General features: G+C 42.4%; 1 protein-coding gene across 10 annotated transcripts in view; it reads right to left on the bottom strand.

Annotated features, from left to right (window-relative positions):
* Positions 1–25,517, bottom strand: part of ACTR3B (actin related protein 3B) — a 132,551-nt gene that overhangs the window by 1,918 nt on the left and 105,116 nt on the right. For 7 of the 10 annotated variants that reach the window (XM_062192903.1, XM_062192896.1, XM_062192897.1 and 4 more), the window contains one exon: positions 915–1,040. In XM_062192903.1, the coding sequence (XP_062048887.1) occupies positions 915–1,040 (126 nt within the window). Of the gene's footprint in view, positions 1–914; positions 1,041–20,931; positions 21,452–25,517 lie in introns of those variants that run through there. The other 3 variants (XM_062192902.1, XM_062192899.1, XM_062192900.1) reach the window with 3 other exon arrangements.

Below are 25,517 nucleotides of genomic sequence, written 5' to 3'. Positions count from 1 at the left end.
CCCAGGTGGTTCTGGGCCCGCGGAGGGCACCTTCACACAACAAAGCCCTACAGTAAGTGAAAGACCCAAGCAACTCCCCTCAATCATTTCTTTTCTTTTCTTTTCTTTTTTTTTTTTTTTTTTTTGCCCAAATGAGATAGATGTTTTAGCACTGTAGAGATGATTCCAAGTCCCCACTTGGGCAGCACATACACTAACAAAGAGCTAACTCCAAACACGTCTCGCCATTCCAAAAACACTGAAGGAACTGCCCCTCCCCAGCCAGCTGGCTCTGTCTCGGGGGGCTCGCTTCTTTGCTCCCACTTCCCCTACCAAGCTCAATCTCGGTTAGACGTCTAACTAAAACCAGCAGCTTGTTAACTGGAGGAACACGTCACACCTCCCTGACAATATTAGTTATTTTTGTTTAATGAGAACATTTCCAAAGGATACTAAAGATCCTTACTATAAATTAACTCCATCTCCTTGGGACAGTGTCACTATATGACATGCCCGATCTCTTACAGCACACACACACACAGTCTGCTGGTGACGTGGGTAGGGGGTGCGTGAAACTGCCATTGCCGCATCACTAGGTGCATCAGTTTTAACCACATGTTTGGAACGAGTTCAGGCAACAGAACTCGGCTGCAGCTTTCCAGCATGGTTAAGTGCTGCAGCCTGTTTTCTTTCATGAAAGACCAGCTCCTGCAGCTCTGTGTGAGGAAGAGAGAGCCCAGCTCCTGCAGCTCTGTGTGAGGAAGAGAGAGCCCAGCTCCTGCAGCTCTGCGTCAGGAGAGCGAGCCCAGCTCCTGCAGCTCTGTGTGAGGAAGAGAGAGCCCAGCTCCTGCAGCTCTGCGTCAGGAGAGCGAGCCCAGCCCATGCCAGTGCAGCAACTCGCCTCATGAGCACCCACGTGGTTCCTGGTCTCCTACCTTGATTCTGCCGCCACTCAGCTCCTCACTTAGTTTTAACCTGGCGTCCACCACTCTTTTTAAATCTCTCTGCAATCGACGTCCAAAATCCCTGAACATTGTGGAGCCTCCTGAAAGAACGACATTCTAAAAAACACAAAGCAGAGGGGTGCCTTGGATGAAATCACCCACCCACGTGGTTCTCGTAATTGTGCCACAACAGAATCCCCTCACATCCAACTGCTTGTGGAGTAACACACCGACCCTATATGAAAAGACACTAAGTAAAGCAAAGTCGAAGCCATCAGAAGCGTGCAGGTGGTGTTTTCTCCCCCTGTGACAACTAGGCGTCACAAACTGCTCCTTTCAGCACGCTCCCTCGACTGTAACCAAGTGTGAACAAAGCCATTCTCCTCCCACGTGCTCCCCCTCAGACCCCACAGAACCACTGGAGAAACTGACTCTCTTAGTCCAAACCAACCCCGATCTTCAGGGGTTCTGCCTTAGTAACCACTGGCACAGACGAGTCTTCCGACTAACACTTTCAAGAAGGGAGATGCTGCGAAGGCCCCCGTTTTCTGGAGAAGCCTTTCCAATGAGCTGTCTCCCTTCCCATTCTTCTCCAGCACCCGACAGCTCAACGGCCACTGGACAAACTGCTATTAGATCACCAATCAGACTTTGATGAGGGGTGAAAATTGTATTCTTTCAGGCTACCGAGTATTATTTGGGACAATGTAAGTGTAAGTAAGTATACACTGATTTAACATTCTTACAGAAAAAAAAATCACTTGCAAAAACTATACATGGAAAATGAAATAATCCTTCAAGAAGCCAGAAGACCCACTTCAAGATTCTCTAAATCCCCGAGCGCTCACCCTGCTCTTCCTGAGAGCCCTGAGTCCCCGCCGGACTACCTGCTGTCAGGACCGCCTCCCAGTCAGCTCTGTGTGTCTGAACAGTGGACTCCTCACAAAGTTTACAGGTAAGTGGAAGTCACAGGAGCCAGGATGACAGAACACACTCTCTGTCCCCGTATCCTGGGTTGTATGTTCTCCACGATGGCAGTGGTCCTCTCCTGCCACTGCTGTCCTCAGGAAAGATGGCCGGCACTGAGCAAAAGAGGATTCGTTTTCCCTCGTGCCAGCTCCTGGAACTGCTGCAGCAGCACCCGTGAGAACTCAGGGGTAGGCAGGTAAAGTCAGAAAGGAAACAGAAGCAGGGCTATGAGAAGCCACCATGAGCAGCCTGGTCTTCTGCGCGGGGCTCTATTCCAATTCCACCCCAAGTGTCCCTACAGAAAAATTTCGCCTCTACCAACCAACAGATTTTTGATGACCTCAAACAAGTTCTAACTGCTCCAGTTACGGAGTTGAAAAGGACTGTCAGTTGCTAAAGCTTTCACAATCCCTTGGATGGCAACCTTGCTGTGGGCTACCTGTGGTCTCACCAAACTGTGCTAACATTTTTTTAAAGATTTATTTATTTGAGAGGCAGAGTTACATAGAGAGAGAGGAAAAGACAGAGAGAGAGGTCTTCCATCTGCTGGTTCACTTCCCAAATGGCCAAAATGGCCAGAGCTAGGCCAATCCAAAGCCAGGAGCCAGGAGCTTCCTCCAGGTCTCCCACGTTGGTGCAGGGGCCTGAGCACTTGGGCCATCCTCCACTGCTTTCCTAGGCCATAGCAGAGAGCTGGATCAGAAGAGGAGCAGCCAGGACACAAATCGGCACCCACACAGGGAGAAGCAGCTGTGCACACACTATTGTCTCACTTCCTGGGTTTTAACTTCAGGTAGGTCCCTGCACAGCAGGTGGCTCTGCTCTGCACCTCTCAATGAGAATGCCCTGCCAACAGGCCCTAAGGAAGAGCCAAGTCATTTCAGGAGCAGGCATCCGTCTCCAGAGAAGCCACAGAAAGGTCACAGCCCAGTAACACGTGGCGGCCAACAGCCCTCTTTTACATTGTTCGTTACCCAGAATTATTCCTCTTCACTGTGTAACGGAGCTCAAAATTCTCGGCTCACAATGGACTAGAGCTCCACATGGTTACCACACTCTGTCCAGCTCAGCACAGTTACCTGATAAATGACAGAGAATTTTAAAACCATGAAACAAAATGAAACGTGGAGAAAGTACCAACATGACAACTGGCAAGATTCAAGATGGCTCTCATCACAGAGAAAATTTTGGAGAAGTTGGGAAACTCCAAAAGTAGTATCAGAGCTCAGGAATGATTCAGTAAACAATATGGACATAAGCAGGAAAAATAGCAACAGAAATGAAAACTCTAATTTAGGGATATCTGCATCCAGATTAGAGGAGATTTACACAAGATTATAGTGTATAAATGTATACTCAAACTTCACAGCAATGACTAAATGCAGAAAACCAAAGTCCCTAAATTGAGTCAATTAAGAAACTTAAAATAGCAAGCGATGAGATGACCAGCAATAGGTCCCCACCTGACTCTCCCTCACCATCATAAGTGAACAGGACAGCTCTCAGCAGCCATGGAAAGTGGACAAGATGACTGTCACGAACCACAGAACGACGGCTGCACGGACCACAGTAAGTCACAAGATGGCTCTCACTGACTAGGTCGACTAAGGACCACTGTATGAGAGCTCACTGGTTACGGTGATTTTTCCTACATGCTCTCAGATCTGTCTAGAAGTAGACTCTGTTTCTGACAGCATTACAGGCTGCATCTGCTGGCTTCTGTTGTAGCAAAATAGAACTTAAAACATACTTAGGTTCACATTTAACCCTTAGGGTGACACCTGAACTGAATAGTGACTTCTTCTTCTTGACTAAGATGTACACAGAGGTTCTTGTGCATACATCTATGTAATAAATTTAAAGCATTCATCCCAATAATATTATGTGTCTAAAAAGATACCAGAGGATGGGGCCGGCGCTGTGGCATAGAGGGTAAAGCCGCCACCGGCAATGCTGGCATCCCACATGTGCACCAGTTCTAGTCCCGGCTGCTCCTCTTCTGATCCAGCTCTCTGCTATGGCTTGGGAAAGCAGTAGAAGATGGCCCAAGTCCTTGGGCCCCGCACCCACATGGGAGAACTAGAAGAAGCTCCTGGCTTCAGATCAGCAAAGCTCCAACCATTGTGGCCAATTGGGGAGTGAACCAGCGGATGGAAGACCTCTCTCTCTCTCTCTCTCTCTCTCCACCTCTCCTCTCTCTGTAACTCTGCCGTTCAAGTAAATAAATAAATCTTTAAAAAAAGGCATCATCACAAAACATTTTTAATGCTAAATTACATCTAGACTGACCATTTATTTTTCAAGCAAATTTATGTTTCTCTCTTTTCAAAAAGCATTATTAATGGCTATTTTAGCACATTTAAATTCTACTTTCATGGAAAAGGCAAACAATAAGCCAGTAAGTTCATGTAATGACTTTTTTTTTTTTTTAACAGAGTGGACAGTGAGAGAGAGAGACAGAGAGAAAGGTCTTCCTTTTTCTGTTGGTTCACACCCCAGTGGCCGCTGCAGTCGGCGCGCTGCGGCCAGCTCACAGAGCTGATCCATAGCCAGGAGCCAGGTGTTTCTCCTGATCTCCCATGCGGGTGCAGGGCCCAAAGACCTGGGCCATCCTCCACTGCACTCCCGGGCCACAGCAGAGAGCTGGACTGGAAGAGGAGCAACTGGGACAGAACCGGCGCCCCAACCAGGACTAGAACCTGTGTGCCAGTGCTGCAGGTGGAGGATTAGCCTATTGAGCCATGGCGCCAGCCCCATGTAATGATTTTTTGAAAGTATTTTATTTGGAAAAAATTTCCCTCAAAAATAATTTTAAGAAATCAACAAACAATAAATGCTGGTGAGGGTGTGGGGAGTAAGGTACCGTAATTCACTGCTGGTAGGAATGTAAATTGTACAGCCATTGTGGAAGACAGTATGGAAATACCTCAGAAATCTGAGTATACATCTATGATCCAGCCATCCCACCCCTGAGAATTTACGCACACCAAAAGATATCTACATGTAAAAGAGTTATCTGTACTCCCATGTCTATTGCAGCTCAATTCACAAGAGCTAAAATATGGAATCAACGCAGATGTCCACCAACTGATGACTGGATAAAGAAATTATGGTTTATATACACTATGGAATACTACTCAGATGTAAAAAAGAATGAAATCTGTCTTTTGCAACAAGATGGATGCAACTGGAAACCATTATACCTAGAGAAAGAAGCCAGTCCCAAAAAGATTAATACAATATGTAGTTACCTAATCTGTGGTAACTAATAGAGTACCAAAAGTACATGTAGGACTGCAATTGACATTCTGAGATCAGAGGATTGTTTACGGCCCTTGTCTCTACTGCTCAGGAACAGTGTTTTCTTCTTCTTACTATTTTTGGAACTCTTTATTTACTGCAAGGTTAATCTTGTGAGTATAAAGTGGACTGAAAGCAGACTATGTAAAAATTATGAGAAGGAATGAGAGAGAAAAAGGAAGAGGAAGGGTGAGAGTGTGGGCAGGAGGGAGGGTAGGGTGGCAAGTATCACTATGTTCCTAAATCTGTATATACGAAATGTGTTTACCTTAAATTAAAATAAATAAAATAAAACTATGTGACATAAAAATTTTTCTATAAATGCTTTATTCAGATTTACCTATTGTTACAACTCTGTTTTTATTTGCTTTATCATAAACATCCATTCGTTCCCCCAACACTCTACCCAAACTCCCAACACATAAACTTTGAGGGATCATCGAGAGTAAACTATATACAAACTTTGGCTCCTAAATACTTTATAGTACATATTTACCAAAAATACCTTAGAATGTACACATTTACCAAAAATAGAAACAATCTCTTATGTTACAAAGCACCACATTAATATAAGACTTTACCTAGTCCAATTTTGTCACTTCATCTATTAATATTCTTTTATAAAGTTTTGCTTATTTTCATTGTATTTAGAAGACAAAGAGAAAGAGAGAGAGAGAGACAGCGAGCTTTCAGCAGCTGTTTCACTCCCCAAATGCCTGCAACAGCTAAGGCTAGGGCAGGTGGAAGCCAGGAGCCAAGAACTCCATCCTGGACTCCCATATGGGTGGAAGAAGTCCAAACACTTGGGCCATCATCTGCTGCCTCCAAGGGTATCAGGGTATGCATTAGCAGGAAGCTGGATCAAAAGCAGAGAGGAGACTCAAACTTGGGCACTGTAATATAGGAATGGACATCCCAAGCAGCAGTCCAACTGCTATGCCACAATGCCTATCCCTTATTTATATTCTCCATAGTATTTGCAGTCTACAGTCTAATATAGGGTCAGATTTTGCAACTGCTTGCCATGTCTCTGTAATGAGTACTTCAGTTAAAAAGTAATTCACTAGGATATGAAAATAAATGTTCATTATGACTATCAGAAGTATCCAAGATCTTGAGTTGCTTTCAAAGGCATCATATACAAGATTCAGGTTTTCATTCATTCACACAACCATAAAAAGTACTATGTATATATGGTTAAATAATTTTAAAGAAAGTTGACAAGGTACTTCAACAGGGAAACAATAGTCTTTTTCAACAAATGCTGCTGTAATAATTGATCTCTATGGGGGCAGGGCATAAACATTTAATAACTACCTCCCCTCATATACACAAATTTAAAAAATGGATCACAGATTTAAATTTAAGACTATAAAATTTCTGAAATAAAAAAGCTTATGACTTTGTTGCAGCAAACATTTCTTAGAATATAAAATGCATGAGGACAAGGCACTGTGGTATAGTGGACTAGGCCTCTGCCTGTGATGCCAGCATCCCATATGGGCACTACTTAGTGTCCTGGCTGCTCTCCTTCCTATGCGGCTCTCTGATATGGCCTAGGAAAGTAGTAGAAAACGGCCCAAGTGTTTGGGTCCCTGCACCAGTGTGGGAGACCTGAGAGAAGCTCCTGGCTCCTGGCTTCAGATCAGCTCAGCTCTGGCTCTTGTGGTCATTTGGGGAGTAAACCAGCAGATGGAAGACCTCTCTCTCTGTCTGTAACTCTGTCTGTAACTCTGCCTCTCAAATAAATAAAATATTTTTTAAAAAAGTGAACCATAAAAAAATTTATAAACTGGATTTCATAGAATAAACATTTCTGTTTTTTAAAAAGTAGCACAAGGAAAATGAAAAGACACAGACTAGGCAAAACATATACTGCAATATGTATGATAAATGGCTTGTATTTAAAACATATAAAGTCTTACTACTCGATAAAATTTTTAAAAATCAATTTAAAAGATGGGCAAAAGATTCCAACAGTTAAATATGCAAAAATTCAACATTCGTTATCAGTATCATACAGATTAAATCCACCACACAGCAACTCTGAGTTAATGAGTGAATAACCAGAATTCTATATAGTATTGGTTAGAGTGTAAATGGTAGAATCACTTTGGAAAACTCTGGTAGTTTTTATCAGGTTAACCATACACTTCCCGTAAGACAAAGCAATAGCTCTCCTAGATATTTACCCAAAGGAAATAAAACATATCTACCAATATTAGACATACAAACATAATTCCAATGTTCATAGCAGGTTTTTCGTAATGACCAAAAATTTTAAGAGAAAAAATTTCCATCAGCAGGGAAATGGATACACTAGAATGCCACTCATACACCAGAATACCATTCAGGGGCCAGTGCTGTGGTGTAGTAGGTAAAGCTGCTGCCTGCTGTGCCGGCATACCATATGGGCGCCGGTTTGAGTCCCGGCTGCTCCACTTCCAGTCCAGTTCTCTGCCATGGCCTGGGAAAGCAGTAGAAGATGGCCCAAGTCCTTGGGCCCCTGCATGCACATGGGATACCTGGAGGAAGCTCCAGGCTCCTGGAGCACCCTGGAGTTCCAGCTAGCGCACCCAGTTGAGGAGTGAACCAGTGGATAGAAGACCTCTCTCTCTCTCTCTCTCTCTCTCTCTGCCTTTCTTTTTCTCTTTGTGTAACTTTGACTTCCAAATAAATAAAATAAATCTTTAAAATAAATAAAGACCTTATTACCTTTAAAAAAAAAAAGAATGCCATTCAGCAATGAAAAAGAATGACTGACATTTGCAAATCAGTAAGAGAAACCAAAAACAAAGCATATACTATATAACTCCATTTATAGGAGACTCGAGAAAGTCAAATCAGGGCTGGTGTGTGGCAAAGAGGGTAATGTTTCCACCTGCAGCAGCAACATCCCATACGGATGCGGGTTCCAGTGCCAGCTACTCCTATTCCCATCCAGCTCCCTGCTAATGTGCCTGGGAAAGCAGTGGAGGATGGCTCAAGTACTTGGAACTCTATAACCATGTGGCAGATTTGAGAGAAGCTCTTGGCTCCTGGCTTCAGCCTGGCCCAGCCAAAGCCATTGCAGCCATTTGGGGAGCGAACCAGCAGATGGAAGATCTCCATCTCTCCCTCTCTATGTAACTCAGGCTTCCAAATAAATAAAATAAATATTTTAAAAAAAATGGCAAATCCAATCTACAGTGATGGAAAGCACACCAGCATGCTTCTGGAGTGACCAGTAAGCTCACAGAAGGTCAAGCAGATAATGGTTATATTCTGTGTGACAGGGCTTCAAAACTTCATGAGAAAACAAAACTGAAAAATGACTTTATTTTGGTGCAAGCCCTAACGTTCCTTGTCCCCTGGCCTGTGGATGCGCCTCTGGATCTGTCTCACTGCCACATGGAGTCCTCCAGACCCAGTAAATTGGACTTAAATCATCAGTGGCTGCTTGCAGCTGCACAAACTTTCTATAACAATGTCGATACACTGATCTCAGTGGGTGGTAGGCTCTGCATGTGATCTGGCATTGTGGCTCTGGTGGCTGCAAGACTAGGCGCTGGCCTACAACAGGCCCAGGAAGAGGCTGGAAGGGACAGACTATCCCATTTTAGATATCTTCTCACTTCACTCGGAACCCCAGCTGCATAATTGAGACAAATCTGGGCTTAAGGTGTCCTCCAGAGCTGAAAGAGTAACTACACACCACAGCAATCTTGCAGCAACTCGTGACATAGCGTGTCAGTCCTGAAACAGCAAAACTGCCCACAGAGTCAGAGAAAATAAGCAGACTGTTTAGAGTATTTGGAAGAAAAGCCAGAAAACCAGAACAAAACTGTTACTGAGCAGGTAACATTGTATGCCAGCAAGCATCAGGAACTTTCACACAACCATGACCTCACCTAACGAACAAAATAAGGTGCCAGAAACCAGTAAGATAGCAACACACACCTATAAATTCTCAGATGGAGAATTCAAAACAACTGTTTTCAGGAAATTCAAGAACTTCAAGAGATCACAGAAAAAGAATTATACTCTGACATGACTGAGAAACTGAAAGAATTTTTAAACAGCAAATAAAACTCCTCTGAATGAAAAGTACACTAAGCAAAATTAAAAACACAATAGGGGATGAGTCTTTGATGCATAAATCACCACTGGGGACATCCACATACCATCAGAGTAGCTAGGTTTGAATCCCAGCTCCACTCCCAATTCTAGCTTTCTGCAAATGTACACCATGGGAGGCACCAGGTGATGTCATGTCCAAGTAGTCGGGTCCCTGCCATCCACGTGGGAGGGAGACCTGGACTGATTCCTCAGCTCCTGACTTAGCTATACCCTCTCTGTTGCAGGCATACAGGAAGTAAATCACCAGGGGATGGGAAATTGAGATTTCTCTCCTTGCCTTTCAAATAAAACAATTTTTTTAAAGATTTATTTTGTGACTTGTGCTGTGGCACAGTAGGTTGATCCTCCACCTCTGGTGCCAGCATCCCATATGGGCACCAGTTCTAGTCCCAGCTGCTCCACTTCTGATCCAGTTCTCTGCTATGGTCTAGGAAAGCAGGGGAAGACAAAGTTTGGACCCCTGCAGCAGTGTGGGAGACCCAGATGAAGCTCCTGGCTCCTGGCTCCTGGCTTCACTGGCTTCAGATTGGCTCAGCTCTGGCTATTGTGGTCATCTGGGGAATGAATTAGCGGATGGAAGACCTTTCTGTCTCTCCCTCTCACTGTCTGTAACTTATTTATTTGGAAGGCAGAGTTATGGGGTAGGGGGGTACCTTCCATCCACTGGTTCACTCCTCAAATGGCTGCAACAGCAGGAGCTGGCCTAAGTCAAAACAAAGAACCAGGTGCTTCAGCAGGGTCTCCCATGTGGGTACAGGGAACCAAGCACTTGGGCCATCCTCTGCTGCTTTCCCAGGTGCATTCTTAGGGAGCTGGATCGGAAGTGGAGCACCAAAGACATGAACTGGCACCCACATGGGATGTCGGCATTGCAGGCGGCAGCTTAACCTGCTATACCACAGCACGGACAAATAAATTTTTCAGTGTGATAGAAGACAGTGGTTTTGCAGATAGGCTATTTACAAATATATGGCTGGAGGGGAAAAAAGAGAAAAGAAGAATGAAGAATGCTTAAAAAGATATTGGAACAGCATGAAAATAACAAATATCTGAGTTACTGGGGTTCAAAGGGGACTTGAGAATGTCAAGGGGGTAGAAAGCATATTCAAAGATACAATAGAACACTTCCCAAACCTACAGAAAAATACAACTATCTCCAGACAAGGAGGTCAAAGGTCACCAGTCAGATTCAACTCAACCAAGTCTACCCCCAACATTATAATCAAGTTCTCCAAGAATAAAGACAAGGAAAGAATGCTCAAAGCTGCAAGAGAAAATAAACAACACAAAACAGTGTGCCAATGTGCCTGAATGCAGAAGAGGAGTAGCCAGACGCAAACCAGCACCCATATGGGATGCCAACACCGCAGGTGGAGGCTTAACCTTACAGGCCAAGAAGGAATGGGATGAGACTTTCACAACTGAAGAAAAAAAACTGCAACCAAGAATACTGTGCCCATCAAAGCTATTATTTAGATATTAAGGAGACGTAGAGACATTCCCAAACAAAAGCTGAGAGAATTTATCACCACCAGATCTGTCTTACAAGAAATAGTAAAGCGAGTTCTTCGAACTGAAAGAAAGAGGTGCTAATGAGTAAGAAAAAAACATCAGAAGGTGAAAACTCACTGCTGATAGCAGTACAAATTCAGAATGCTCTAATATGTTACATAAACCATTCATATCTTTAGTATGCAGACAAAAATTAAAATTAATGTCTACAGGGGCTGGTACTGTGGCATAGTGGGCTAAAGCCTGCAGTGCCAGCATTCCATATGGGCGCCGGTTCTAGTCCTGGCTGCTCCTCTTCCCATCCAGCTCTCTGCTATGGCCTAGGAAAGCAATGGAAGATGGTTCAAGTCCTTGGGCCCCTGCACCCGTGTGGGAGACCCAGAAGAAACTCCTGGCTCCTGGCTCCAGATCAGCCCAGCTCCGGCCATTGCAGCCATTTGGGGAGTGAACCAGCTCTGGTTAGAAGACCTTTCTCTCTGTCTCTTCCTCTCAAATAAATAACTAAAAAATCATTTTAAAAAATGCATACCTACATTAATGTATTATGACACAGGCAGTATGAAAAGATGTTGAACAGGACAGCAGGAATTCAAAATGTAAGGAGGAATGAATGCAGTTGTATGGTTTTGTTTCTTTCACTATCTTTATAAATAGCATAAATTGAAATAATTTCAAACTAGACTGCCATAACCTAAAGATGTTCTTTAGAAGCCTCATGGTAATCACAAAGCAAAAATCTCTAATTGACTTACCAAAAATAATATGCATAGAATCAAAGCACACTACTAAAGAAAAGAACAACCACAAAGGAAGCAAAAGAAGAGAAAGGGAGTACAATGAAATTGGAAAACAAGTATCAAAATGACAGTAGTAAAGCCTTACTTATCAATAAATACCTTAAATGTAAATGGATTAAATCCTCCAACTAAAAGACAGAGTGACAGAATAGTTTTTAAAAGAGACACAATTCGCGGCCGGCACTGTGGCACAGCGGGTTAAAGCCCTGGCCTGAAGCGCTGGCATCCCATATGGGCACTGGTTCTAGTCCCAGCGGCTCCTCTTCTGATCCAGCTCTCTGTTATGGCCTGGGAAAGCAGTACAAGATGGCCCAAGTCCTTGGGCCCCTGCACTCGTGTGGGAGACCCGGAAGAAACTCCTGGCTCCTGGCTTCGGACAGCTCTAGCCGACAGCTCCAGCCATTGCGGCCATCTGGGGAGTGAACTAGCAGATGGAAGACCTCTCTCTCTGTCTCTACCTCTCTCTAACTCTGTCTTTCAAAATCTTAAAAAAGAGAGAGAGAGAGAGAGAGAGAGAGAGACAATTCATTTGTTCATCTCTAATTACACAAATAGACTGAAAGTGAGAGAACAGAATTAGACATTTCATGCAAATGGAATCCAAAAGAAAGTAGTAGTATCCATGTATGTATCAGATAAAATAGATTTTAAATCAAACGCAGTAAAAGGAGACAAAGAGGTCATTTTATAATATAAAGGGTTCAATTCAGCAATATGAAATAATAATTGTAAATATATATGTATCAAATTTCAGAGTACCCAAATATATAAAGCAAATAATTAATCTTTTTTAAAAGATTTTATTTATTTATTTGAGAGGTAGAGTTACAGAGAAAGAGAGATGGAGAAATGTCTTTCATTTTACTCCCCAGATGGCCACAACAGCCAGAGCTGAGGCGAACCGAAGCCAGCAGCTTCTTCCATGTCTCCCACATGTGTGCAGGCAGGGGCCATCCTCCACTGCTTTCCCAGGCCATAAGCAGAGGGCTGGATTGGAAGAAGAGTAGCTGGACACAAACCAGCACCTATATGGGATGCCAGCACCGCAGGTTAGGCTTCACCTACTATGTCAAAGCATGGCCACAAAGCAAATATTTATAGACCTACAGAGAAAGAGCAACTCCAATACAACAACACCCCACTTTCAGAAATGGAGAGATCATCTAGACAGAATATCAACAAAGAAAGGAGTTAAACAGAACAGAAAAACTACACCAGACATCTACAGAACGCTCCACCCAAAAACTTGCTGAATACACTTTATTCTCAACAGCACACGGAACATTCTCCAGGATAAATCAGATCAGAGGGCTCATATAACAAGCACCAACAAATAAAAACAAATTTTAAAAATACATAAATCATATAGTATCTTTTCTCATCCACTATAATTAAATGAGAAATAAGTTTGAAAAAACTTTAGAATCTATAGAAATACACGGAAATTTAAAGAACTTACTCATGAACAATCAATATATCCAGGAAAAAAATTAAGAAGGAAATAGAAAAAAAAATTCTGGAATGAATGAAAATGGAAATACAACTTACCAAAAATCTATGGCATATAGCAAACACAGTACCAAGCAGAAATTTTATTGCAATCAATGCCTATATCAAAAAGTTGGCTGGGCCAGTGCTGTGGCACAATGAGCTAAGCTGCCACCCCATAATGGAGCAGAGCTAATGTGCCTGGGAAAGCAGCAGAGGACAGCCCAAGCACATGAGCCCCTATAACCCATGTGGGAGACCCGGATGGAGCTCCTGGCTTTGGCCTGGACCAGCCCACACTGTTGCAGCCAGTTGAGGAGTGAACCAGCAGATGAATATCTCTTTCTCTTCTCCCCTCCCTCCCTCATTCTGCCTTTCAAATAAATCAATCTTTAAAAAAAAAAAAGATAAAGATCTCAAATAAACAATATATTGCTATACTCCAAGAAGCAAAAAAAACAAGAACAAATCAGATCCAAAATTAGTGGGATCAAAGAAATAATAAAACTCATAGTAAAAATACCTGGAATACAGGGGCAGGTGCTGTGGCGCAGTGGGTTAAATCCCCGGGCTGCAGTTCCGGCATCCCATGTGGGAACCAGTTCCAGTCCCAGTTGCTCCACTTCCAGTCCAGCTCTCTGCTAATGTGCCTGGGAAAGCAGTGGAGGATGGCTCAAGTCCTTGGACCCCTGCACCCATGTGGGAGACCAGGATGAAGCTCCTGGCTCCTGGCTTCAGATCAGCTCAGATCCAGACGTTGCAGCCATTTGGGGAGTGAACCAGCAGATCAAAGAAGACATCTCTCTCTCCCTCTCTCTCTCTAACTCTGACTTTAAAATAAACAATATAAATCTTAAGAAAACAAAGAAAGAAATAAAATACAAACCAAAAAATCAGTGAAACAAAGTACTGAGTCTTTGAAAAGATTAACAAAATTGACAAACTCTTAGTTAGACTAAGAAAGAAAGAGAGAAGACTCAAATAAAATTGCGGAAATTTGACTGACACCATAGAAATACAAAGGATTGGGGAAGTGTTATGGTGTGGCAGTGGTGGGTAAAAGCCACCACCTGTGAGGCAGCATCCCTTATGGGTGTCTGTTTGAGTCTCGACTGCTCCACTTCCTGTCCAGCTCCCTGCTGATATGCCTAGAAAAGTAGAAGATGGCCAAAGTGCTTGGGCCCCTGCCATCCACATGAGAGAACCGGAGTTAGTTCCTGGCTCCTAGCTTTGGCCTGGCCCAGCCCTGACCACTGTAGCCATTTGGGGAGTGAATCAGCAGATGGAAGATTGATCTCTCTCTCCCCCTCTGCCTTTCAAATAAAATGAAACTAAAATTTTAAGTAAAATTTTAAATGTTTTAAATGTTTTAAAAGTGATATACCACATCAACAGAATGAAGGCCAAGAATCACATGACCCTCTCAACAGATGCAGAAAATGACATAAAATCCAACATCTTTTCAAGATTAAAAAAAGAAAGAAAACTCTTAACAACAACAACAAACAAACAAAACAAACTCTAAACAAATTAGAGCATAAGGTCGAGATATACCAAACCAAGAGGAAGCATCAGACCAAATGGAGAAAAGCTGAAGGTTTTCCCTCCAAGGTCTGGAACAAGGCAAGGATACTGTCTTCCATCACTTTTATTCAACATAGTACTGGAAGTGCTAACCAGAACACTTACATGAGACAAAAACACACAGGGCATCCACGCTGGAAAGAAGGTAATCAAACTGTCAGTGTTTGCAGACAGCATGGTCTTATATATAGAAAATCCCAAAGACTATCCAAAACTGTAAGAACTTATCAGTGAAACAGCAGAATTCAGGATACAAAGTTAATGTACAAAATGTAATAGTGTTGCTTTACACCAATAATGAATTATCTGAAGAAGAAAAATCAAGAAAGTAATTCCACTTCCAATAGTTACAGAAAACATAAAAATACCTAGAATATATTTAACCAAAAAGATGAAAGAGCTCTACAATGAAAAATATAAAACACTCATGGAAGAAAATGACACAAAGAAAGGGATAGATATCCATGTTTATGGATGAGAGAATCAACAGTTAAAATGCCCATGTGCCCTGTTATGTATTAAACAGCACTTGTAGACATTTAAAACTCAAAGTTTCATGTAAAGTTTAATGGATTAATACTATTGGCTGATGGATTATTAGAGACTTGTTCTAATCAGTTAGGGGCTGAGCCCACAGGGAGATCTTCAAGTTACTGGAGCTTGCCTTCGAAAGGTAGTTCTTGCAAGAGAGCTGGTTGTTTAGGCCAAGTTGGTCCTAGCTTCTCCCTCTGCTTCCTGGTTCGCTGTTATGATCATTTCTCTGCACAGGCAATGGTGACTGCCAGCCTCCACTGGCACCATAGTAATGGGGCTGTCGACTGTCAACCAAAACAAACCTTTTTCCTTCCCAAGAAGCTCCTCTCAAGTATTTCAGTTCAAGTGAGAAAAAAAAAAAAACCTAATTCAGTACCAATGATTTCAATGAAATCTCCAACAAAATATCAATGACATTTTTCACAGAACTACAAAAATACTACTGAAATTTGTATGGAACCATAGAAGATTCCAAAAAGCCAAAGTAATTGTGATTCCAAACAAAATAAAACAAAGCTGGCAGTAACACATCTGATTTCAAGATATACTAGAGTTATAGTAACCCAAACAGCATAGTGCCAGTACAAAGCAGACACACAGACCAAGTAACAGAATAGTGATCCCAGAAATTAATTCAGGATTACTGATCATCGACAAAGGTGCTTAAAAAGGAAAAAGGACAGTCTTTTCAATAAATGGTGCTGGGAAAACTGAATATCCACATGTAGAAGAATGAAACTAGATACATACAACTTGCCCCTAATCTCTTACCAGGTACACAAATTAACTTAAAATGGATTAAACACACAAATGTAAGACATGAAAATATGAAACTCCTAGAACAGAACACAGAAGAGATGTTTCAGGTCAGTGGAATGGGCAAAGATTTTTTTGGATCGGACCCCAAGGAAACAAAAGTAAAAATAGACAAATGGGATTTTATCAAACTAAAGAAACAGTCAACAGGGCAAGATGGCGGAATAGGAAGGGAGCACATTGATAGTTCAGCAAGACACACAGGTTAATAAAAGTGGAGATACTGCAGGGTCAAGGAAGAGTAGGGGAAGAAACAGCAGAGGAAACTCTTCCGGAACTAGTGATTCACAGTGGACCTGCGTGGAGAGCGTGGGAGCCCAAGTTCGGGACACCAGCGGCAGACTCAACGCACCAGCGCTGGAACGCGAGGTGAGCCGAACCTCCATAGCCCGAGACACCAGCGGGCAAGCGGAAAGAGGAGACTAGAGGGAACGAGGCTTGAAACTCCGTGGGGAAAAGTTCACCAGGCTAACTAGAAGAGAGAGAGAAAAAAAAAAGAAAAAAAGTGACCGATACGGACACGAGTTTCTCTCCCTCCACTCACCCCTCAAAGGTGAGCAAGACAAAGAGCAGGCGCCATTTTGGACATACGTCATAAGCAGGGCGACCTCGGGTCTGCACCGGCCCTGAGCCTAGCAGAAAAACCTGACTCTGGGGGGAGGGGTGAAATAACAGGAGATTAGCATCTAACTTGGCAACCCAGTGGGAGACTGCAGGAGAATTGGAGCCCACACTGAGGGCAGCAGAGATTCCCTGTGTGGTCCTTGGGAAAGAGCTTCCAATCTCTGGCTCCTGTGGGTATATCATTTGCCTGCTAACTACCTCCAATTACGTTCAGCTGTGCGGAATTACTTCCCTTTTGAATCAAAAAAAGAGAGAGAGATTTACCACACCTAACCTGGGAGTGTCACCTTTGACACACCCTCAACCCTGAGGAACCAAACAGAGCTCTCAGGCCACAGTCATCTCAAGCCTCTAAGGCTCCACCGAAAGCAGACAGTCCACTTAATATAGAGCCATAGTGTAACAAGAAACAACACCACAGTGAAGAAACCAAATATCTGCAACATGCCATACAACAAACGCAAAAACCAAGCTAACAAGAACAAGGAAGACACTATGACGCCCCCAAATGAAAAAGACACCCCAATTCAAGATTATGAAGATGATGAGATCGAAGAAATGCAAGAAGCGGATCTCAAAAAAGTGATAAGAACATTAAGAAGTTCTCAAAAACAAATTCTTGAACTACAGAAATCCTTAGTGGACAAGATAGAAAATCTCTCTCGTGAAAATGAAATATTAAGGAGGAATCAAAATGAAATGAAACAACTAGTAGAACATGAAACTGTGATAGTGACAAAAAACCACAATGAAATGAAGAACTCAATAGATCAAATGACAAACACATTAGAGAGCCTTAAAAACAGAATGGGCAAAGCAGAAGAGAGAATATCAGACTTAGAAGACAGAGAACAGGAAAGGAAACAGGCAAACCAAAGAAAAGAAGAAGAAATTAGAAATCTAAAAAATATTGTCGGGAATCTACAGGATACTATTAAAAAACCTAATATTCGGGTTCTAGGAGTTCCTGAAGGCATGGAGAGGAAGAAAGGATTAGAAAGCATTTTCAGTGAGATACTAGCAGAAAATTTCCCAGGTTTGGAGAAGGACAGAGGCATCTTAGTACAGGAAGCTTATAGAACCCCTAATAAACATGACCAAAAGAGATCCTCACCACGACACATTGTAATCAAACTCACCACAGTGAAACATAAAGAAAAGATTCTAAAAGGTGCAAGAGAGAAACGTCAGATTACTCTCAGAGGATCTCCAATTAGACTCACAGCAGACTTCTCATCAGAAACCCTACAAGCTAGAAGGGAATGGCGAGATATAGCCCAGGTACTAAGAGAGAAAAACTGCCAGCCCAGAATATTATATCCTGCAAAGCTCTCATTTGTGAATGAAGGTGAAATTAAGACTTTTCATAGCAAACAGAAACTGAAAGAATTTGTTGCCACTCATCCTGCCCTGCAAAAGATGCTTAAAGATGTGTTGCACACAGAAACACAGAAACACGGTCACCAATATGAAAGAAGGTAAAGGAAGGAAACCTCACAGCAAAAGATCACAGGAAGCTCAATTTCTCTTTGACATAGAATTAAAATCTGATGCTCTGTTAAAGCAATGTGTTAAAGTAATCCAAAAACAAAAAGCAATTCAAATCAATTGGCAATCTACAAAAAGAGTTAAAGATTTTAAAAGCTATTATTAAAATTGCTATATTGGTCTATTATGCTATGTTATATGTGTGTACATATTGTATGTCCACATAGGAAATTTTATTAAGAGTTTTATTTTAAATGGCTTATAGATAAGATTGTCCATAAATTTAAGCTGCTAAAATCAATCAAAGATACATTTTAATTTGTGTGACCTGAATCTGTGTATCGTATGTTTTAAACTTGTTGGTAGAAACTAAAAACATTTTAGATGGTTGTGCTTAAGTTTACTGGCTAAACAAACTACACCATGTTAGATATTTAAGAGGTGTTTTCAAATACATGATTCTTAAAATTTATAGAAGGCATTGGACCTTCTGGTAAATGTTTTCTTAAGTTCTTATCTAATGGTTGAAATGGTTTGCTAAGTATTCATGTACTATTGCTATTGTCAGCAAGCAATCTAGGACTTGCTCCCTCATTTCTCTATTCTAAGGCCAACTTGTTCTTTCATTTCTCTATTCTCTTCAAGGTAGGAAACTAATTCTATTATGAAGGAATCTGTAGGATGCACAATTTAATCTTTAGACCTTATAAAAGAGATGGCTAACATTTTTCTGTAATAGCATAGCCAAAATAAGAACTTAAATAATAATCTCATAGCTAGATTCACTTCGCCATCAGCGAAGTATACAGTAAGTAGAAAAAACCTCCCTTTCAAACAAAAGGGAAAGAAAGTTTTAAAGTGAGAATATAATTTTCCTCATGGGCATTGTCTACCTTAGAAAAACTACTACAGAACATGCCTATGACTATAGACTTGTAGTTCAGGCCACCGAAGATTAGAGATGGGATACGGGCACTCCCTTGACTTGCATCCTCTGCTCTGCTTTAACACAAACCAGGAGGAAAAGAAAGCTCGGCATCAGAAGCAATGGGTGGCAGGCCTATTAATGGCTGATCTGTACAGTGATCTGCCCTCAAGGAGACCCAACAGCCCAGTCCACTGCAGTGGCTTTCAAAGTGGTAAGCCTGGGCTTCAGCAGAAGTCAGCTTGTGAAGAGCCCTGGCAGCTCTGCCAAGAGTTGGATCACTGGAAATGGACCTGCCCTGGAGTCGAAGGATGCCCAGGTCAGAGCCACAGATCTTATTGGCTCTAAGCTGAAAAGCCCTTCACTCAGCCCAACTTCCAAAGTGACCACTGCAGCTGAGGGTATGGTCAAGTAGGGTCAGAAACATTGCAGGCAGAACTGTAAATTTCTTGTTAGAGATGCCCCCTGCCTTTACCTGGCCAGCTCTCCTCCCAGCCCAGCCAAGTAATGAAAGTCAACAGAGTGCCTTCCCCTAGGAGGTTCACACCTCCCTTAGGATATACCCCATGTGAAGAGATAGATAGGTCTGGGCCTCTTAACTTACAAGGCCTAAAGCCCACCAGATTATTATCAAGCCCCTTCTATCAGGTTCTATTTGCCTCTCAATCAGAAAACTTAATTGTAGCTTAGACAGCACCTTTCTTAGCACATCTAATAATGACTCTGTCCTTTGTTCTAGACCCTGCCTAGCACACTTGGGCCTCATTCCTTTGTAATCATAAACTCTACTCTACCACCAATGGCTCTACTCCCAACCTGTGTGTACTGATGGTCCTCTTCCCCACTTAATGCTGTATAATTGTTCAAACCTGGTAAATGCCACTCTTAGGATCATTGGTTACTATCCTCACTCTGTCTTTTATGACCTTGTCTAAATATGATCAGAGTCGGCAAACTTGGAAGGCTTCCATAGCCTTGGCAACTCATGACAACAGCCTAGGGTGGTTACTGGCGCCATAGAGTGTCAATTTGTTGGGTCAACAACAAGAGCCACTGTGCACTTGCTCCTCATGTGGGATCTCTGTCCTTAATGTGCTGTACATTTTGATTTGATGCTATAACTAGTACTCAAACAGTATGTTTCACTTTGTGTTTCTATGTGGGTGCAAACTGTTGAAATCTTTATACTAAATTGATCTTCTGTATATAAAGAGAATTGAAAATGAATCTTGATGTGAATGGAAGGGGAGAGGGAGTGGGAGAGGGGAGGGTTGTGGGTGGGAGGGAAGTTATGGGAGGGGGAATCATTGTAATCCATAAGCTGTACACTGGAAATTTATATTCATTAAATAAAAGTTAAAAAAAAATGAAACAGTCAACAAAAAGCAAAGGAAACGGTCAACAAAAAGAAGAAACACAGAGAATGGGATAAAATATTTGCAATTTATATATCTGACAAGGGTTTAATAACCAAAATAAATAAGGAACTTACACAACTCAGCAAATAATAATAATAATCCAATTTAAAAATGGACAGTAGATCTACACAGATATTTCTCAAAGGAAGACGTATAAATAGTCAACAAGGAAAGGAAAAATGCTCAACATCACCAATCATCAGGGAAATGCAAATCAAAATCAAAATCACAGTGAGATTTCACCTCACTATAGTAAGATTGCCTGTTATCACACACAAAAAAATGTCCATGAGGACGTGGAGAAAAGGGAGCCTTGCACATGTTGGTAGGTGTAAATCAGTACAGCCACTGCGAAAAACAGGCTGGAGGGGTCTCAAAAAACTGAAAACAGGGCTAACATCCAATCCAGCAATCCTACTCCCGGGCAGGAGTTCAAGGGGAGTTAAATCCATTTGTTGAAGAGACATCTGCACTCTCACCTTTATTGCAGCACTAGCCACAGAGCCAAGCAATAGAAACAATCTATGTGTCCATCCACTGATGAGTGGCTAAAAAGAAATGTGCTACATATACACAATGGAGAATAAGTCAGACATAAGAAAGGATGGCATCTTTTTTTTTAAAGATTTATTTATTTGAAAGTCAAGAGTTACACAGAGAGAGGAGAGGCAGAGGTCTTCTGTCCGCTGGTTCACTCCCCCAGATGGCCACAACGCCCGAAGCTGCGCCTATTCAAAGCCAGGATCCAGGAGCTTCTTCCAGGTCTCCCACACCGGTGCAGGGGCCCAAGCATTTGGGCCATCTTGTAATGCTTTCCCAGGCCATAGCAGAGAGCTGGATCAGAAGTGGAGCAGCCAGGACTAGAACCGGCACCCATATGGGATGCCGGCGCTTCAGGCCAGGGCATTAACCCACCGTGCCACAGCGCCAGTTCCAAGGATGGCATATTGTCATCTGCAGTAACATGAATGGAACCAGAGATCATCATGTTAAATGAAATAATCCAAGCACAGAGAACTGCATGATCTTCCTCACATGTGGAATCTGAAAAAACTGACCTCACAGAAGCTTGAGAGGCCTGGCAGCATAGGAAGGAGGAATGGGGAAAAGTTATTTAACAGGGACTAAATTACAGTTAGATAGCAGTAAGAAGTTCCGGTGTACTAATACATATTAGAGTAACTGTAGATAGTGACAATATACTGTGTGTTTTTCTAAAAGAAGAAGTGAAAGGATTTTGAGTATTTTCACCAGAAAGAAATGATAAACATTAGAGGAGATGCATATGCTTACCCTGATTGGATATTACACAATGCATGCATGTATGGAAACATCACGTGGTACCCCATAAATACATACAATTTTTATGTGTCACTTAAAATTTTTTACATCAATGCTAAGAAAATGTTTCTGCACCAAAAGAAGCTTATCTTTCGAGTCCATTTTCCACAGGGGGAAAATATGATAAAAACTTAAACAAAGGAAAACCCCTCTAATTTCAGCACCCCACTACAAAAACATTCCTTTCCCTCTCCCCATCCAAAACACAAATGGAAAAGTGATTTTTATAAAGGCAGAAGACCTGGACCTGGCTTCATTCTTCTTAGGCCCTAGTTACTGCCAGCATCACTCTCCTGGTGCTTGGGAATACAAGAAAAAAACTACGGAGCATACCACAGCGAAGTGCCCTGTGTGCTACGGCCACACCTACTACTATCACTTCTCAGCAACGATGGGGACAGTCAGAGCCAGCATCCACCCATCCTGAGAAGCTGTGGTTCAGAGTCTGCCTTTCGGGGCTGGCACTATGGCATGGTGGGTAAAGCTGCCACCTGAGACACTGGCACCCTATGGGTGCTTGTTGGTGTCCTGGCTATTCCATTTCCATTCCAGCTACCTGCTAAAGGCCTGGGAAAAGAACAGAGAATGGTCCAAGTGCTTGAGCCCCTGCACCTACGTGAGAAACCCCAAGGAAGCTCCTGGCTCCTGGCTTTGGCATGGCCCAGCCCTGGACATTGTGGCCATCTGAGAGTGAACTAAAGGATGAAAGGCCTCTCTCGTTCTCGCTGAAAATCTTTCAATATAAATAAATAAATCTTTTTTAAAAAATTTTAAAAAGATTGTGCTTTTTATTCCTAGAGCGATTCAGATACCCTGGTAAGAGTACCCACCAGGGGATGCCCCAGGAGAAGCTGAAGGGCTCAGACTTACCCCTAAGAGTAAAGCTAAGAACCTGCCATGGGACTCCAAATCCCATTAAGTTGGCAGGTACCAATGCTAGCTTACTAGTTAAAGTGATCAATTTAAGTTCATAATTGATCAAAAAGATAGGATAAAGTGCCAAAGAGATCACATAAACAAGACTAGTGTCTACTAATAATAATTGATAAAATTAAAAAGGAGAGAATGATCCAACGTGGGAAGCAGGAGACACAGTAGACTCATAGAATGACAAGTGCCCTAAACAGCACTCTGGCCTCAGAATTAGCCCTTAAGGCATTCGGATCTGGCTAAAAAGCCCATGAGAGTTTCTCAGGCGTGGAAAGCCAAGACACTGTGGCAAAAAATGACCTACATGAAAGATCTCTGTGAGTGAGATCCTGGTGGAAAGAAGGGGCCATCAAAGAAGGAGGTACCTTTCTCTGAAGGGAGGAGAGAACTTCTACTTTGATTATGGCCTTGTCTAAATAATGTCGGAGTTTGTGGACTCAAGAGGCTTCCATACTAAGTTGATCTTCTGTATATAATTAAAAATGAATCTTAATGAAGAATGGGATGGGAGAGGGAGTAAGAGATGGGATGGTTTGAGGGTGGGAGGGTGGTTACGGGGGGAAACTACTATAACCCAAAAGTTCTTTCAAAATTTATATTTATTAAATAAAAGTTTTTTTAAAAAAAGAGGCTTCCATAGCCTTGGCAGCTCATGATAAGAGCCTCGGGTGATCACTGATGTCATAAGTAAGAGTGTCAATTGTTAAATCAACATTAGGAGTCACTGTGTACTTGCTCCCCATCTAGGACCTCTGTCCTTAATGTGTTGTACCATGAAAATTAATGATAAAATTAGTCTTTAAACAGTACTTTATACTTTGTGTGTCTGTGTGTGTGCAAACTGTTGAAATCTTTACTTAGTATAGAGTTGATTTTCTGTATATAAAGATAATTAAAAATGAATCTTAATGAAGAATGGGATGGGAGAGGGAGTAGAAGGTGGGAAGGTTTGGGGGTGGGAGGGCAGGTATTAGGGGAAGAACCGCTATAATCCAAAAGTTGTACTTATGAAATTTATATTTATTAAATAAAAGCTTTCCATAAAAAAAGAGCAATTATGGAAGAGAAAAACTGAAGGGCATCAAAATTGTAAAGGGAGAACTCAAAATATCCATGTTTGACAGTGACATGGTTTTATACATAGAAAAATCTAAATATTCCACCAAAAATCTATTAGAACTGACAAACCGGCCTGCACCGTGGCTTAACAGGCTAATCCTCTGCCTTGCAGTGCCGGCACACCGGGTTCTAGTCCCGGTTGGGGCGCCAGATTCTATCCCGGTTGCCCCTCTTCCAGGCCAGCTTTCTGCTATGGCCCGGGAAGGCAGTGGAGGATGGCCCAAGTCCTTGGGCCCTGCACCCGCATGGGAGACCAGGAGAAGCACCTGGCTCCTGGCTTCAGATCAGCACTATGCACTGGCCGCAGTGGCCATTGGAGGGTGAACCAACGGCAAAAAGGAAGACCTTTCTCTCTGTCTCTCTCTCACTATCCACTCTGCCTGTCCAAAAAAAAAAAAAAAAAAAAAGAACTGACAAACCAATTCAGTAAAGTTGCAAGATAAAAATCAATATACAAAACAGCAGCATTTTGAGGTCAGCACTGTGGCACAGTGGGTTAATGCCCTGGCCTGAAGTGCTGGCATCCCATATGGGCACCGGTTCTAGCCCCTGCTGCTCCTCTTCCGATCCACCTCTCTGCTATGGCCTGGGAAAGCAGTAGAAAATGACCCAAGTTCTTGGGCCCCTGCACCCATGTGGGAGACCTGGAGGAAGCTCTTGGCTCCTGGCTTTGGATCGGCACAACTCTGACTGTTGCAGCCAATTGGGAAGTGAACCAGCAGATGGAAGGCCTCTCTCTCTGTCTCTACCTCTCTCTGTAACTTTGTCTTTCAAATAAACAAAATAAATCTTAAAAAAAAAAAAAAGCAGCATTTTATATAGCAATAACGATCTTGCTTAAAGAGAAATCAGGAAAAAATAGCTACACAAAATTTAAATCTTTAGAAATAAGTTTAACAAAAGAAATGAAAGATCTTTACAATGAAAATTATAAAACACAGATGAAAGGAATCATCGGGGCACAAAAAATGCAAAGATAGTCTTGTTCATGGGTTGAAAGAATTAACATAATTAAAATGTCCATACTACCTAAAGCAACCTACATATCCAATGTACTCTCTATAAAACCCTAAAATTTGGCCGGCGCCACAGCTCACTTGGCTAATCCTCTGCCTGCAGTGCTGGCACCCTGGGTTCTAGTCCCAGTTGGGGTGCCAGAATCTGTCCCCGTTGCTCCTCTTCCAGTCCAGCTCTCTGCTGTGGCCCGGGAGGGCAGTGGAGGATGGACCAAGTGCTTGGGCCCTGCACCCATATGGGAGACCAGGAGGAAGCACCTGGCTCCTGGCTTCGGATCGGCACAGTGCACCGGCCATAGTGGCCATTTGTGGGGTGAACCAACGGAAGGAAGACCTTTCTCTCTGTCTCTCTCTCTCACTAACTCTGCCTGTAAAAAAAAAAATAAAAAATTTTAAAAAATCCTAAAATTCTTAAGTAACCAAAAAACCCAGGATAGCCAAATTAATACTGAAAAATAAATAAATAAATAAAGCTGGATGGATCACAATACCTGATTTCAAAGCATTCTGCAAGTTGACAGTAATTAAAACATCATGATTCTGGCCTAAGAGCAGACACTTAGGTCAACGGAACAGAATAAAGAGTCTAGGAATTAATCCATTTGAATAAAGCA

The sequence above is a fragment of the Lepus europaeus genome, chromosome 5, assembly GCF_033115175.1.
Source record: "Lepus europaeus isolate LE1 chromosome 5, mLepTim1.pri, whole genome shotgun sequence".
Taxonomy (NCBI): Eukaryota; Metazoa; Chordata; class Mammalia; order Lagomorpha; family Leporidae; genus Lepus; species Lepus europaeus.
The sequence above is the reverse complement of the archived record's forward strand: the minus strand, read 5'-3'. Positions and strand labels throughout refer to the sequence as shown.